Raw genomic sequence first — 18,542 nt, forward strand, 5'->3', positions numbered from 1 at the left:
AATAGAAATTTATAGATTATAATTAAAGACATCGAAGAATGCTTTGCCATTCATGCCAGTTCAAATAATGTTTTTGAAAACACATTTGAAAAATTTTTCAAATAAAATATTAATTTAAAATTTCCCATGCGCCAAATTATTTATCATCCATTATAAAGCTCTAATTTTGCCAAACAGAGTTAAAAATTCAAATATCCTTGCACTAGTTGTACATTTGTAGTACTTGTAACGTAATGTATTTCAATTAGAAATAACGAGGAATGAAGATAGCATAATTGTATTAATATTTATTGGTTATTGGTAGTTCAGTACAAAATCTGAGACACAATTTGTACTTATGTGAAGTAGTTTTTATTAGTTTTTATTATTGTAAACAAAAAAAAAAAAATGTTTTCAACACGATTATAATTCAATGATTAATGAGTAATAGTAATAATATAAATACAAGTAAGCGCATTTCACGACACAACCAGTGTTGGCCTGCATATAAAAGGCCTCGGCCGCAATTTTCCTCTAGGGCGTCAAATTTTTTTTTCTTAATTTAATATGAACAAGGTTGTTCATAGGATAGTGCACATTTTTTTAAAGCAAGTAGTACTAAATGAGTAATTCATGTAACATTTTTGATGACTTAGCTTTTTTGTAAACAAAAAAAAGTTTTCAACACGATAATAATTCAATGGTTAATGAGTAATAGTAATAATATAAGTACAAGTAAGCGCATTTCACGTAAACAACGTTTACTGGTGTCGAATATATAAATGGGTCAACAGAAAGTTAAAATGTAGTAAAAAAAAATATTAAGTTCAGCAGTTATAATAATTGCATCATTTGCAGCACTGTTCGGATTTTCCCAACAATCCATTACACCGACGCCAAGTCTTGATCTTCCAACCGGGTCCGAGTATGTTACACCAGTCACCAGCCGAATGTGCGTGGCAGTCCAGCCATTTGCACTCGGCGTCGATCATTGTTGTTCCGACTAACAAAACTATAAATTGAAAAACATTAAATTGACATACATATCTTTTGCTCTTATATTTTACGGAAAAAGTGTCGATAATTTTTAAGTCTGATAAAATAGTTTTACTTATATTGATAATACGTTATGTGTATAGTTATATTATCATCGGAGTAACTATGAGTGGCTAGGTCACTGAACTACACAATATACATACTTACTTAATAATTGTTAATTAATATATATTTACTAAGGAGAGTGTGTTAAAGTTAAATGTTGATAGAATTTAATATAATTTGTATTATACACATACAAACAACTTTTGTCTATATCATAGATATCAATTCCTTTGTAATAGGGTGGAAATCTTAAATTAATATCTTAATATTGTACATTTTAAAATTACACTTTTTTAATTTTTTATATTTAAATTGTATTCTATTAATTATTATTTATATTTTACATTCGAAATTTAATAACTTTGTTTGATTTTGCAAAAATATAGCTATTCATTTTTAAAATCTTACCCGAGCGCAGTTTACAATTAGTGTCGTTAGCTAAATAGTATACCTATTTGTCATTTTGATTAATGAAATTTGTAAAATTTATAATATTTTATAACAGGTAGGTACTGATTGAAAATTGTATTTTTTTCTCAAATTTTGTGTTTAGCGGTTTTTATTATAACATATTGAAAACAACTTAATATATTTAAAGTTGTAGAATATGATTTAAATCTAAGCTGATGTGTTGCTATAAGAATTTTAAACGAATTTATAAACGAGTTGTACCTACACGTAAGTATGTATTGTTTTTATATTTTCTATTATACGTATCATTTTTAAAAATGTTCTATTATAATAAATTATATGAGATAAAATGACATTTTATTTATGAAAACACCTATGTCTTACGCTTACTTGAAAAAATAAATTCTTAGACGCCCAGTGTTACATACCTATTTTAGATTAGATATTTTTTATTTACTTTTTGACTTAAAACCCTTAAGGTTGGATCCATTTATCAAATTTAAGTTTTAAAAGTTTACGTTATGAAACTATAATTATTAGTAGCAGATGTCGGTACCTATAGCAATTACTCATACATTTAAGTATAATATTTTTCATAAAAATAATTTAAAAACATAACCCACAGTACTAAATTACTAGGTATTTAAATTATAAACTTTCATAAATATTTTCTAAAGCCTCAATAAATTGATGTGTTTTAATCATAAATATTTACATTGTTGAAGTTATGTATAGTATTATTCTTTTATTCAAAATTATAAATTTAAATATTTTACAAGATAAATAATTGTAAATAATTAGAGTACCTATATATCTAGTAGTATACATAATAATTTGAAATTCATCGTTAAGTATAGATTCTTTTAAAAATGAATTTCCTAATCAAGTGTCATGCCCATTCTAAGGTACCTATTGTCGCTACTGCCAGATTTTTAAAATAACTGCTAGTCACCACCTAATTGTTACCTATTGGATATTTATCAGTTATAATTTACAAAAGCATATATGAAAATATTTACATTTTCAGTAAAAGTTATATGTTGAAATTTATAATAATATGCTAATTTATTATACACGATACACTTGTCGTCTATGCATTGGAGTGGATATATAATAATATAAGTACTTATACAGCTTAATAATTAATAAATTGATTTATACACTTTGTATTTCATTTGTACTTACCCAATGCGACGACCAAAAGAAACAAAGACAAGTTGCGATTCATGTTGATATTGGAGTTGAGTTTCAAGTATTACTGTTGGATAGGTAGTAAGTTTAAAGATTTCTGTCGGCAGTTGGAATGCGGATTGTTTATTGGAGTTCTAGACTTGGGTCTTTTATATAGAATGAAAACCTATTGATTATTCATTTTAAGGCGTTGGTGGTGGGAAATCAATAATAATAATCATAATAATTTATATGACTTCTGGCGTGTAGTAAACGTTCAGGAAAATCCCAATAGATAATTAATGATTGGTAAACGGAATATTAAACGTACCTACCTGATTATTAATTGACAGAGATACGAAAACTACGTACCTATAGAAAGTACGCAACACACTCCAAAGATCACAGTCGCATGGTAAACATTTTAATTATTATAAACTTATAATATGGTTCACACATCACGCATTCACGTGTTTATAACGATAATATTATTGTAGGTAAAACCCGTAAATAATAACTGAGCTAATAGTATTTGAAAGTTATTATAATGTATAACTATTTTTAGTTAATAAGGTTAAATATCTAGAGATTATAAAAAACCATATACGAATGGGATCATATTAGAATTATGGGCTTTTTTATTATTTATCATTATTTTTTAATATGTACTTAAATATAAAATATAAATACTTTATTTTTATCGAATATTATAAGTTATAACAATTATTTTTAATAATGATTTAGGTATTATTGTTTTATAATTTTTATTTTTATTGTCATCAAAACAATGATACATTCATGCATAATATAAATAATATAATAGGCACAACTTTATAATAAAACATAATAGAATATTTAATAACTGGGTAAATATGTATATTAATTTTTACATCTGATATTTCCTGTATCTAATACTTATACTTTAATACCTATAGTGTTATTCGATAGATGCTCTGTACTTGTTCGTTTTATTTTGGTTGTTTTTTTAAGTAAACTTATAGCAAGAGTGGTTGAAAAGTAGTAATATATTTTATTATTATTATTTGTAACCATATATGTTTTATGCCTAGACACTTTTACAACAAAACCAAAGATTATCTAAAAATTAAAATACATAGATTTGTTTCTATTTGAAAAAGTAAATTAGTTTGTATTTCTTAAAATTATCACCAAAAACATATATAAAAATTGAGAAAAATGGGGATTTTACGTAACACCAGTTTTAAATAAAATTGTATTTTTTCTTTCATTGTCAAATGAATAATCAGAGACTTGTACATTTTTATGTCATTTAAGTTTAAATTATCATTTTATAAATTCAATTTTCAAAATATTTTCGTGCTTTTTACAGATATTTTTTACTTTTATTAAAATTTTTTCGATTTATCTAACTATTGGTAACATTTTCTATTCTAGTTAAGACATTTGTAAATGTAATACAAGGTTTTCCATAAATTATTTCTCATAGCATTTAAAAATGTCGAAAATTGAAAGTAATCATTTTTAATTAGCTTTAAAATTTACTTTTGACAAAATTCGTCAAAATCACGAGAAATAACATATTATTTTGTACTTAAAGTTAAAATTGATGAAATATATATATATTTTATATTTTAAATCAGCGGTTCCCAAACTTTTTTTCCTCGGTGCCCTGCTGTGAATTTTATGAATGACAGAATAAAAGAATACTTATTGATAACGATTAACGATGAATTATTTAATTATGAGCCAAAAATCGCAATGCCCTTAGAAAGTGTTCGCGGTGCCCCTAGTACATCGTGGTGCACAGTTTGGGAATCGCTGATTTAAATATTATTATCTTATACTTTTAATAATTTATGAAATAATCGCCAAGTAAATAATTACATGTTTTGAATTATATTTTAAATATATCAGAGCATTTTAAATAATTTTGATAATACAATGCACCATGCACGTTGTACTTGTTTATAAGTTATCATTTTTCATGTTAATAAACAAAATATATAGTTAATTTATCTTAATTACTAAGTTATCATAAAAATGTTTAACATTTATTTTAATATAAAAATAATTTATATTGCAATTTTGAATTTTTGAAGCCTTTTATTATTCAGTTATTTTATAAAAGTTGTTAACGTAAAAACGGAAGGGGGGGGTGCTAATCATTCTCAAGGTCACTATCAAACTACCTTTGAAAATCACGAAAGTCTGTGTTGATAATGTATTAATAATGTCAATATGAATTCTTTTTTTTAAAACACTCGAAAAATCTTTTTTGTAAGTGTCTGTTACACATAGTTTTACTAAAACTGTTTTAGCGAAATATATTAATTAGATAATATTAATGAATAATTATACGTTATAAAGTGACATACCGTTCTAATTTTCTAAGCATAATATGTCACTGTCTATGGTTAGGTAATTATACTTATGTTATGACATAACAATTAATGTATGTTTACCGTAAGTAAAAATTTTAATTTAAAGATTGGTATCTTCCTATCTTCGTATTAAATAATAATTATTCCTTGGACGAGTGCCAAGTATTAATCATTGATGTTGTACTAATAGAATAAACATAGCATTGTAAATAAATTATCTAGGTATTAAAATAGTTGCAATTTATAGGTGTACAGCACATAATATAAACAAAAAAAATAATACCATTTTACATTTATTAATGTATTAATACTTTAATAGATATTGGTTAAAATATGAACAACATAATATAAGGAAAATAGACAATCAAGAATTCCTGTATAACAATATCATAAGTAAAAAACAAAATGTAAATTAACCAACTAGTTGCGTAATAAATATTTTTATTATTAAATTAAAAATAAATCAAGATATTATATAGTTGTTATTTTTAATGGTTGGTTTTTCCAAATGATTCTAGTTGACGTAGTTGACGTAATTGACTAATTAACCCAATGGACGAGTTATTTCATAAATTATACGCAAATCAATCGGCCCGACTGGTCCAGTGGCACTCGCCACTCGATGTTTCTCACGGTGTTACAGCCAGATAAATTATTAATTGCAAAATGTATTGACCTAGTACTATATTATAACTCTGATACTCAAGTTTGGGAGCGAAGGACAAACGAATAGCTGAAAAATTGTACAATACATTATTATTAATAATAATATTGTATTGATAAAGGTATTTAAAAAGGCAGCAGAGGTGTAACAAAAGGTTACTATCTGGGGTTACTATACTATAAAGGTATCTACTGTGGCTCGTGTTGCAAACGTCGCCCACAACTGAAATGGTTCGTTTTCTGTCCTTGCTTATTGCTTTATATACACATACTGTTAAAGCTTTTCTAATCGTATTGGATTTTTTTATTGACATAAACAGACATTTACCTCGCGATTTTCTAATAATTATAAATCATTGCAGTAAAACCTGTTTTTAACAAAATTACTTTGTTTTTTGATTTTAATCAATAAATTAATGGCTGTAGAGACGTGAAATTATCACCAAATAAGGATTTAATAAACATTATATAATTTTCAACATAATTAAAAATTTTTTTTTTTTACTAATTATAGATATTATTTATTTTTATTTTTTCAGTTTATTTTTGATTTATGTGTGATAAATTGTTATTTGAGATTAAAAATGCTTGATAATGTAATACAAGGTACTTCATAAGATGTTTATTCCATAATAAAAATAGAAAATACAATTAAATTTAAGCAACAAAAAATTGTCGCTTTTGATCAATTTATACTAATACATATACATTTATTATTTCTTTTTTTCGGAACAAAATAGTGCTGACCATGGTTTTAATGATCATCCAAACGTAGATTCATTACTGTTACATTTTAAATATTTATGTACAGTTGAATTTTTGGATACAGTTGCCGTTGAATGAAATTATTGATGATGGAACATATTGTATTGCTAATTTTAATGTAATAGCGAGTATAATAAGTAAAGTAACAATAAAATGTAAATAATAATCATAAAAAAGTATGTATCAAAGTATATGACGTGTCTTATAGATTAATGACCGTTGAATGCCAACTCGCGTTAACAATACACGATTATAGTGAATAAAATAAATAAATATATCTAAGTATTGAATTTTGCCATTTTGGTGGAGTATAAAATAATCATATTCGTTCTGGGTCAACTGAAATTAGTCACAGAACAAATTTTAAAACGAAACGATAAAAAAACCGAATTTAACAACGCGTCCGTGCGATTTGTGAACACGACCGTTAAATTACAATTTGATCCGTTATCACACAATAGGTATATGCATGATGTTATGCATATAGCCCTATGCAGGAATACAGATTAATTTAACAGTAAGTGTACATTTTTAAATTTTGTTTAAAAAAAATTTGAAAATTTAATCGTATTTAAACCCAGTTAAAATATAGGTTACACTTGTTTTCTGAACGACATAATGCATTAAAGGATATGCACATTAAAACAACAAATATTTAATGAAAACATGATTAATATTAATATACGATTATTACCATCCACATATATTATTATATCAACTTATAACGATACTTTTTATGATCTTAATTAATTATAATAATTTATCCAAACAAATATTTGTATTTCTCCACAGAAGTCAGTACAATGGTCGATGACCATTATTAGTTATTAGTTAATTACTTAAGTATTATGTATAAAACCATACAATATTATATAGTATTAAAATTTGTTAAATAATAGTTGTTATTCTATTAAATATGGCTGTATAAATTATAGTTGCCTATGTACATAATATTATATACCTAATAAATATGTACTCGGTATAGATATATCTTATTAAATTTAAATGTAATTATTCTAATTTAGATGTTATTTATGTTTTTATTAAATTTATTCTTGTACCTTGTTTTAAAATTGATCATAATCATAATAATTAGGTAGATATACTACTATTACCGCAGGACATAAGTATTAGTAATTACTATAAAATAACTATAAACGTTTATCTTATTTAAAAATACCAACAAATATATCATGACATTGTTTTTTGTTTCAATAAGAATTTAATGTAACAATGACACACACAATAAAAAAAATTAAATTATGGTAAAAAAAAAAATCTTTGCATAAAGATACGTTGCAGCCGTTGCAGGCGATAGTCATAGGTACTTGACGTGTCAAAAACAATTTATTTATTTGACGTACAATTCGTATAGAGCTTATGAATTCTATAGTAATCAACGCTTATTTTTTTCAGGCTAATATTTTGGTTTACCTCTCTTGCAATCTTAAATTATAAAAAGTTAACACATTCAGATAGAATACAAACGATCTTTTGAATTGCTCAAACATTATTTGTATATTCACATATTCGCACAACAATCGAATTTATTATGATTTATTGCACTCTGGATATGTGTAAACCCATAGTATACAATTTAAATTCCTAACAATAAAAAATGAATTTTAAATTGACAAATTGGGAATCTAATCAAATATAGAATCATAGTTTCAGAACATACTCGTATTTTCCAAATCCGAGATTATAATAGAAAATATATTGGGATATTTCGTAAAAATACTCGTCAAGTGAAAAAACTAAAATAAACTTTTGGGCAAGTTCATCAAGTTATTGTTACTTGTGATGTTACTCCACTAATCAATAATATCTTCTCATTTATGTTGAAAAATCGCCATAAACAAATTAATGACCAACTTCATTTGGAATATCTATGTCGAACTCGAGAAAACGGTAATGCTGTGTCCAGCTTAAAACAAAAATTCAACAAAATTCCATTGTTAGAAAATTTCCATAGTTTAAAAATTAAGTCTATACGATAAATTTCACTTTAACCATAATTGTATTCATTTTATATAGCTACATTGGCGTGTTTGGTAAAGTATGAAATATATAATCGGGGATTTTTCAAACTCATCATTTTGACATACGATAAAAAAGTAGTTAATATTGTAGCTTTGTAGCTTTCCTATGTTTAATCTCATTTAAAATTACTTGAGAGTTCAGTTTAGTTCATTATTGTGAAATTATACTAAATAGTTATGTATCAAATCACATTTGTCAGAAATCGTTTTCTCTACAAGCTCTAGGATCTAGCACTGTTTTCAAGTTAAATACTTGTTTAAGTATAATACAATCCTTTTTACGCGAAGTTAATAATAACATACCTACTTGCATTTTATGGATTATGACCAACTATTATTTGGAAAGAAGTCCGTATTAGAACAAGTGACTGATGGAAACAATATAATTTAGTATATCATACAGTTTGTGTTTACTTTAATTTATTTTTTATTAAGTTGTATACCTGTAAACTGATGTAATGATATTGTATTATGTGTGGTTATCTTATGTAAAGCTATCAGTACATCACTTTTAAACACGGACAAATTAATTAAAAATGTTATGAGAATGATAGTTTAAAATATTAGAGCATAACACGAAGGTCTTACAGGTCATCAGCTATTGAGTATGTTTATCAATATTTTATAGTGATAAATATTGTTGACATTTTTGTCCACCCGTTTGATGAGTTGTATTTATTGATCTGTTATAATAAACTATAACCATAATCTGTTTTTTATATAAAAAAAGTATTTATTTTTATAAATGGCTCAAATAACAAAGGTTTTTAGCCTAAATTAATTTACAAATAATTTATTAGTTACAGTTTTAAATAAACTTGTGATTTATAAATTATTTGTCAAAAATTCAAGTTTAATAAATCTAAAAAAATATTCTGCTTTGGCTTAAGAAATTTAAAATTTTATATTGTCATTAAAAAAAATTAAACATGATAACAATAAAAATAGTAACATATATATTTGTTTAAGTGTGTAATTATTAATGACTTGAAATTCGGTAAAATAAATGTATTTAAAAATTTCAAGTTTTTGAAAAATGAATATCTTACGAATTACATTGAATGAAGTACCCGGTATGTTAGACATTAGTATTATACATTCATAGAAAAAAAAATAATGTCTGTAATCCGATGTACTTACTATTGAAATGTTATTTATTGATAATACACTGTTATCCAGTAAATTACAATTCAATAATTTATTCAAATCAATTATTTTCGTGCTGATTAGAATTTATAGTGAGATCGAAAATAATTGTGGAGAGGAGAATTTATTAGTTTATTATCCTTTCTCTAGGTACACAATTCGATTCACACTGACCTACCGGTTACCGAAATAACGTACACAACCGTTTTTCAGATTGGAAGTACATAATGCAACAAGACCGTACAAGTGTAGGTACACCAGTGAAACAATGATAATATAATATGTATAATGTACGTACGTTCATATGTTATGATGTCAAAGTACAAACTACGGACTACTTACAACATCGCGTCCCGAACGCCTTTTGTGTTGGTATACCTATTAAATGTGGCTGTATCAGATGTAATATGTTATCTTATTGTTATTAATTGGGCTTAATCGAAATGGATAAACTGTTGTGCAACAATTCCGTTACCAGACGTGTGAGGCGTTCGTCTCGAGGTGGACTTTTAGTATTATTATGTGTACACGTGTTTAGTTTACTTTTAAAGTGAAATAAGGAAAAAGTTGCAAAACTTGCAACATTTTATACAAATCAGAAGTTCAGTTTTGTCCGGGATGTCGTTTACGGTATGCTTATCGTTTTTGGCGATAGCTTTGCACTTGACTAATGGAGCCTACGTGTACAAGACTGAATATTTCACTGTACCGGTAAGTGTATATTGTACAACTATTACTCTATAACTGTTGATTAATAAAAGTAATTAAAATTTTTATAGGTCAGTACTTTATAAAGTGTGAATCGAAAATACAATAAATGGTAGGAGTAATTGGGTTCCGTTTAAATATAACATTAACATACACCTTAGTGGCTCTGTATATTTGGTCTTGAGAAGTAATAATGTAATATTTCTTTATACTTTCCACAAGTTCTTTGGTATAATTTAAATTAAATAATTAGCAAACAGTCTCCTTTATCCTTTTTTAGTTTCTTTTTTAGATTTCTTTAAATTATACCAAAGTAGTATTCGTGGAAAGTAATTTATAAACGTCCTGTGAAAAAAAATCATAAAATACTATGATTTTTATAATTTTATCAAAATTATCATTAGGAGGAAGTCGTGCCCGTGTATGTTGTCTTTGTCTTACACATGTACGATATTACAAATTTTTTGTTCGCCAGTTTCAACAGTGTTCTGTTAGTTTTGATATTAGAGTAAATTGTCCTATTATTAAAATTTTAGGTAAGAACATTATCTGTGTTATTTCGTCGGTTTTTTACGATATTTTAATTTTTAACTGAATTATGAGATTTTAAAATATTAATGTTTCACATACTCATAACTTACTTATTATATTATTGAAAACAAAGCAGTAAATAGTAATAGGAATACTTATAAAAATTAAAATTCACATTTAATACAAAAGTTTGGTATAATTTGTAAACTATTCGGCTAGTTATTTTTTGGTACATAACTTACAGTGAGTCCACGATAACGTCAGTAACTGCTGGAAACATCCCATATCTTGGCAAAGAAATATTCAATTTTAATCATATAGTTTTTTGTCCATCTATATTTTGATGTCTTTCAATTACGATCTTATATTCAAAATGTACAGCCTTTATTCCCATTTAACTGATAAAGATTTTAAATGTTTTTATTGCTTAAATTCACAAAAAATAATATTAGAATAGTAATTGGTGAAAACGGGTAGTATTTATTTTCAAAAGGAAGTAGTACTGACAATACTATGTGCACACGAAATTTAAGTAGGAACCTAAATAAAATAAAACAAATAGCTTGAATAAATTATGTGTTCCTTATAGAATAAATCATTGCCAAGATTGATTTATTCTACTTGTTTCCATTTACTGTGAACAGTACAATTCTACTATTTTAAAGTCAAATAAGATGAATAACGATTTGAGTTTCAGAATTTAAAGATTAGTCTTAAAAAATAATGATTTAAATAGTGTTTATGTCACATACTGTCATTGTATATTTCGGAGTTAAATGATTGACATTGATTAAAATTTAAATGTTTAATGAATAATCTTTTAAATGTTTAGATTTCTTTATTATCTCGAATAAATAATTAAAGTTTAAATAAATTGTCAAACATTATATCTTTCTTATCAACGGCGCTAAAATGTAATTTACAATCGAATATTTTTCTGTCGCATAAACGAATACTTCAGGGGTACCAATTCAGTTTTAAAATAGGGCTGCCAAATTATTAAGCAGGCCAAATTTGTCCACTATATCAGAACATAGTAAAAATATTGAAATTTATTAAACTTAAAAGATAGGGCACACGACATTCTTTATTCATTTTAGCCTATTTGTAGAAGTTTCACAACAGTCACAACCAGCCTACACACTTACTTTGAATCTTGATTATACTGTCATTATCTATAAATATAATTCATATACATTTAACTTAAGCACCTCAATGTATAATGAATAATTATTATGACTATTATCATTCAAATCAAATTTTTTGATTATACAAATAAAGCTGTAAGCAATATATTATAAAAAAAAATCAATGTAAGCCATTAGCATGCAGTTATTTGTATCGTTAAATTATTTGAAGTTTGAAATTAAGAGTTTATAAATAATTTACAAAATGAATAACGTAAGATTGATTTTTACAAATTTTTAATAATTTATATTTATATCAATAAATAAATCTATAGATACATTTTGATCCATTGATTATAATCTTACAACTGTCAAGAAAATAAAGATTGAAACAATATACCTATTATTTATAAAATATTTTTCAAAAATTATTATAATAGTTTATTTATTAAATTTTAGCTGTACCGGCACAATATAAAATTAAAGCAGGCTAATATGTTATAGGAAAAAATAGGGCCACTAATGTATACCCTGCAATACCCCAAATGGCGCCCCTGGAATACCCGCTGTACAATACAATTTAAATTGTTTGAATAATTTTTATAATATTTGTACTGATTTATAAGCTTTAAATTTGCTTTGGATTGTGAGACATTTATATCAACAAGGACTTCAAATATAATTAATTAATAATGTATTTAGTCATTGGAATGAATTTTATTTACAGTACTACTGTATAAATATGAACATCGTGTAAATAAAAAATAGAATGCATACCATATGATAAATACATATTATAAAACAACAAAACCTTTTTTGGATACAACTATGTAATATATTATATTTTGGAGAAAAATATTTAGTACGAACATATTACGTATAATAGTACCAATGACTTTTTGACGTAAATTTATTACAACTTTTAAAAGATTGAAATATTTTTAATTTTCTTCTTACAGGTCGATCATTTTAGTTTTACAAATAATGATACATTCCGTATGAAGTATCTCATCAACGACACGTATTGGAATCGAGAAAACGGACCAATATTTTTTTACGCCGGAAACGAAGGAGCTATTGAAATGTTTTGTGAAAATACGGTAAGCGCCGCGACAGGCTTGATTCGTGTTTTTTTCAGATAAAAAAAAAAAAAAATACAAGTCAACAGATCGTTAATAACAATTATTGACGTTTCCGAACCCAAACAGTTTCGATTATTTATCAAATCATTCAAATCCAAAACGCCAATATTTTTTTCGTTTTATTAAGCGTATTACGTTTGCATTTTATAGTTTATAATACGCTCATCGCGATACGGTTTCGCAGGGTTTCATGTGGGAGATAGCCGAAGAGTTCCGGGCCCTGGTCGTTTTCGCCGAGCACCGTTACTACGGCGTTTCGATGCCGTACGGAAACAGATCGTACGACAACTACGGCTGGCTGGGCTATCTGACCTCGCAACAGGCGCTCGCTGACTACGTGGACCTGATCACGTACTTGCGGCACAACGGGTCGTATTCGAGTCGGAACCTGTACGAGACCGGTGATATTTACGGCCTCGGCGACGATGGTACGCTACCACAGTCCAGTGCCAACCCTGTGATCGCTTTCGGAGGATCGTACGGTGGCATGTTGGCCGCTTGGTTCCGTATTAAGTATCCTGCCATCATCGAAGGGTTGGTGGTTATATAATGTAATGGTTATGGACGTTATGGTATAAGTTTAACTGTCTTGCGAGCAAGAATGACCGGAACTTAACTAAGATATAAGAACTTTTACATTCGTTTAGGCTCCAAAACCTCAAAATAATTCTTATTATAATTTTTTTTGGGGGAACTCATATTCTGAGGTAAATATTTTTGTTGGGTTAGGTTAGAACGGTTAGGTAAGGTTTAATTTTTAGTTTTTACCGATTATTGTCGATTTTAATAATTCTTATTTTCTGTGTATAAAATAAAATTTAATATTCCTAGTCATTGATACGGTTTTAGATTTTTTTTGGATAATATCATCATAGACGGAAATCCTTCCTAAAGTTTTTCAACCTCCTTTATATATAAAATATAAATGACTGTAAAATATAGTTTTAATATTTTCTTTTGAATATTGTCCATAGAAAACTATAGAATATACTAAAAAATATATTTAGAATATTTAATCTTAGTTAAAATGGTAAAATTATTAATATGATAATACGTGTTTAATCTTGAGTATGATTTTATTTAATTTTAGTTAATTTTTTAATTCTCCTAAGTGATAGTGTAGTTGTGTAGAAGATAAAGATAATAATTGTATAATACTTTTTATAAAGTTTGTAAATAAATCACAATCAGAGACCAATTGGGAAGTTATAATATATAAAAATTAAAAATTAAAAAATATATTATGTTGACAATTTCGTAGTCGTTTCTTGTAATTTACTTTGTTGTATGATTTTATAGTGCTATAGCGTCGTCTGCACCGATATGGCAATTTACCGGTATGACACCATGCAATGCATTCTACAGGGTCACGTCGTCGGTATATACAGATACAAGTGCCGAATGTGGTCTGACGATATTAGCGTCTTGGAAAGCTATTGATAATGTTACGAAAACGGGTAATGCATATTTGAATATTATATTTAAGGTAGAGTTTACCATTAATTATTTAAATATTTCATGTCATATATTTTTTTTCAATGAAAACGAATTTGTTACGCGTTAATGTTTAAATGTAATGTCATGCATTGTAATTTTGTTAAACGTATATTTCTACTGTTAGTTGAAGGAAAGGCGTGGCTGTCTCAGAAATGGAAATTATGCTCACCGTTGACAAAAGATTATGACGTTTTGGTTTTGAAACAGTGGGTGTCTGGACTTTATGTGAACTTGGCCATGATAAATTACCCATACCCTGCAAATTTTTTAACACCATTACCCGGAAATCCAGTTAAGGTTAGCGCTATACTTTTTAAATAAATAATTTACTTTGAATTACAATTTTAATAGGTTACAGGAGGGAGAAATAAAAACTTTAGTGGATTATAAACTTATTTTCTATTGTTTAATAATGCTTTAATAGTTAAATATATATAACACGAATCACACTTTATGTATTAATGTGTTTTTATGTATGTCACATCAGGAACTTTGTAAACCAATGAAAAACCATACAGAAGACGACTTAACACTTTTGGGATCAGTCTTCAAAGGGTTGAATATATATTTCAACTATACCGGTACATCTAAGTGTATGGATGTTTTGTCCTCTTCTGCTCCTACACTTGGTGAAAAAGGATGGAACTTTCAAGTACAATTTTAATACCGGTCTTATGAAAATACTATTAACTTAAAACAACCTATGATTTAGAGCTGCACCGAAATGGTTATGCCAATGTGCTCTAATGGAGTTAAAGATATATTCGAAAAACAACCTTGGAATTTTGAAGAAAATGCTAAAAATTGTTTTGAAACTTATAGGGTTCGGCCAAGTATTTATGCAATCGAGAAAACATATGGTGGTAAAAATTTAAACGCCGCTTCTAATATAATATTCAGGTAATTATAATAGTTATAACGTTTAATTGTATTTTACTGTGCAAAGTTCAATGGGTGCAAAATTGAAACAATAAGTTTTATTTTAGATCAGAATATTATCGAAAGTTATTAACAATTTTATGATTATGTTGCTTAAATAAAATTAAAAAGAACAATGACATTAAATAAAAGTGCTTAATTAGTCATAAATATTGAATATATACTAATCTCAGAATTTCACTTTCTTGCCTTTATGAGTTTATTAAACTCTTAAATGCTTATGAGCTTTGTGTACAAATGAATATAGTCATTATAATAATTTATAATTACAATAATTACAGCAACGGTTTATTGGATCCGTGGTCCAGCGGTGGAGTGTTACAAAACGTATCAAAAACGGTGTTAGCTGTGGTAATTCCAGAATCTGCACATCACTTAGACTTGAGAGCATCCCACCCCAAAGATCCGGAAAGTGTGATTAAAGCAAGACAATTCTATAAAAAATGGATTAAAAAATGGATATTTCACTATCAAAAACATTCAACGCGAGATTCAAACAACTCCTTCGTTAAGCAACAAATAGTTTTAACTATTTAAAACGACGTTAAATATAATGACAATATTGGTGATTCATGATTATTTAATGTTATTTTTTATAATAATCAATAAATTAAATACATTATTACAACAAAGTTTATATCTATATTATGTTTATTTCACCTATTTAATAAAGTATATCAATTGTTTAAGACATCATTTTGCACAAATTTTTTTGGGAGTTCAATTTGTATGATTGTGTACTTGAATACTACAATATGCACTAATGCACTAGTGTAGATTAATTATTAAATATAATATATATTAAATTTAGGTATTTTTCTTTTAGTTAAAAGATTCACAATGTATCATAAGGTGGAGATTAAAATGTCCTACTTAGTCCTTGGCTCACTGCACGATAATATTAATGTAAAATATTTATTTTTTGTTTGATATTTAGTTATATTTATAAATATTTTTTTTTCATTGGCAAAAAGTCAGATTTCATTAGTATGAAGATTAAAGCTTTTCTAACTTACCCTATTAGCAATTTATAAATTATAATTACAGACATCGAAGAATGCTTTGCCGTTCATGCCAGTTCAAATAATGTTTTTGAAAACACATTTGAAGAATTTTTCAAATAAAATATTGATTTAAAATTCCCGTGCGCCAAATTATTTGTCATCCATTATAAAGCTCTAATTTTGCCAAACAGAGTTAAATATTCAAATATCCTTGCACTAGTTGTACACTTGTAGTACTTGTACCATAATGTATTTCAATTAGAAATAACGAGGAATGAAGATAGAATAATTGTATTAATATGTATTGGTTATTGGTAGTTCAGTACAAAATCTGAGACACAATTTGTACTTATGTAGATTTCTGTCGGCAGTTGGAATGCAGATTGTTTATTGGAGTTCTAGACTTGGGTCTTTTATATAGAATGAAAACCTATTGATTATTCATTTTGAGTCGTTGGTGGTGGGAAATCAACAATAATAATCATAATAATTTATATGACTTCTGGCGTGTAGTAAACGTCCAGGAAAATCCCAATAGATAATTAATGATTGGTAAACGGAATATTAAACGTACCTACCTGATTATTAATTGACAGAGATACGAAAACTACGTACCTATAGAAAGTACGCAACACACTCCAAAGATCACAGTCGTATGGTAAACATTTTAATTATTATAAACTTATAATAGGGTTCACACATCACGCATTCACGTGTTTATAACGATAATATTATTGTAGGTAAAACCCGTAAATAATAACTGAGCTAATAGTATTTGAAAGTTATTATAATGTATAACTATTTTTAGTTAATAAGGTTAAATATCTAGAGATTATAAAAAACCATATACGAATGGGATCATATTAGAATTATGGGCTTTTTTATTATTTATCATTATTTTTTAATAATAATATAGGTTAGGAAAAATGCTTTGCTATTCATGCCAGTTCAAATAATTTTTTTGAAAACACAATTGAATAATTTTTCAAATAAAATATTAATTTAAAATTCCCGTGCACTAAATTATTTATTATCCTTTATAAAGCTGTAATTATGTCAAACAGAGTTAAATATTCAAATACCCTTGCACTAGTTGTACACTTGTACCATAATGTATTTCAATTAGAAACAACAAGGATAGTATAATAATTGTTATAATACATATTGGTTATTGGTACAAAAACTGAGACACAATTTGTAGTATTTTGTATTTATGTGAAGTAGTTTTTATTAATTTTTTTTATTGTAAACAAAAAAAAAATGTTTTCAACACGATAATAATTCAATGATCAATGAGTAACAGTAATAATATAAGTACAAGTAAGTGCAATTTACGCCACAACCAGTGTCGGCATTGCATATAAAAGGCCTCGGCCGCAATTTTCCTCTGGGGCCTCAATATATTTTTCTTAATTTACTATGAACAGTGTTGTTCAAAGGATAGTGGACATTTTTTTAAAGCAATTAGTACTAAATGAGTAATTTATGTATTATTTTAAATAACTTAGCTATAGTATCAGTATAGTTAGCATTTTCTGAATCTTAATATCTTTTTCAATCGCCATAAGCATTAAAGGTGATGAACTGATAAATATGGCTAGGATTTATATGCATTTATATGATTTTTTTCCTAAAGTCTAAACCGATTGATTGTCATATATATCCACGATTTGGATTACTCTCGATTAAATAGAACATTTTTTTTTTCATATTTTGAATGTAATACATATAATTGTATTGTACGAGTGTATAAATTTTTATAATTTTTTTTTTAATTTTAAAAGGTATTTATTTAATAAACGTCTATAATTATTGGGTTATTTGACAAATCATCGTAAATATACTACCTATTTAAACTAAAATGGACTTAGTACTGAAGAAGAATATGGGATTCAAAATGCTTCTAAAAATGTGTGGTAATATAAACAATGAATATGAAATGGAAGAAAAATAT

The 18,542-nt window shown here is 26.5% G+C and overlaps 2 protein-coding genes across 2 annotated transcripts; one reads left to right on the top strand and one right to left on the bottom strand.

The window, feature by feature from the left end:
* Window positions 1-328: 328 nt before the first annotated feature.
* On the bottom strand, window positions 329-2,835 carry LOC113551727. The gene is made up of 2 exons (XM_026954149.1): window positions 2,677-2,835; window positions 329-991 (listed from the first exon to the last, which is right to left on the bottom strand). Exons 1-2 carry the CDS (start codon window positions 2,717-2,719, stop codon window positions 828-830), a joined length of 207 nt encoding a protein of 68 aa, XP_026809950.1. The 5' UTR covers window positions 2,720-2,835; the 3' UTR covers window positions 329-827.
* Window positions 2,836-9,897: 7,062 nt separating this feature from the next.
* On the top strand, window positions 9,898-16,216 carry LOC113551972 (lysosomal Pro-X carboxypeptidase-like). Its single transcript, XM_026954588.2, has 8 exons — window positions 9,898-10,351; window positions 12,966-13,106; window positions 13,333-13,682; window positions 14,448-14,605; window positions 14,770-14,942; window positions 15,133-15,297; window positions 15,358-15,545; window positions 15,866-16,216. The coding sequence occupies exons 1-8, from the start codon at window positions 10,259-10,261 to the stop codon at window positions 16,119-16,121; spliced, it is 1,524 nt and encodes a 507-aa protein (XP_026810389.1). The 5' UTR covers window positions 9,898-10,258; the 3' UTR covers window positions 16,122-16,216.
* The last annotated feature ends 2,326 nt before the right edge of the window (window positions 16,217-18,542 follow it).

Source organism: Rhopalosiphum maidis, chromosome 1 (assembly GCF_003676215.2).
Source record: "Rhopalosiphum maidis isolate BTI-1 chromosome 1, ASM367621v3, whole genome shotgun sequence".
NCBI classification, from domain to species: Eukaryota; Metazoa; Arthropoda; class Insecta; order Hemiptera; family Aphididae; genus Rhopalosiphum; species Rhopalosiphum maidis.

Coding starts and splice junctions, on each gene's coding strand:
- LOC113551727 (XM_026954149.1), bottom strand. CDS start 2,719: ATGAATCGCAACTTGTCTTTGTTTCTTTTGGTCGTCGCATTGG. Junction 992..2,676: donor TCTTTTGGTCGTCGCATTGG/GTAAGTACAAAT, acceptor TTCAATTTATAG/TTTTGTTAGTCGGAACAACA.
- LOC113551972 (XM_026954588.2), top strand. CDS start 10,259: ATGTCGTTTACGGTATGCTTATCGTTTTTGGCGATAGCTTTGCACTTG. Junction 10,352..12,965: donor CTGAATATTTCACTGTACCG/GTAAGTGTATAT, acceptor TTCTTCTTACAG/GTCGATCATTTTAGTTTTAC. Junction 14,943..15,132: donor TACCCGGAAATCCAGTTAAG/GTTAGCGCTATA, acceptor ATGTCACATCAG/GAACTTTGTAAACCAATGAA.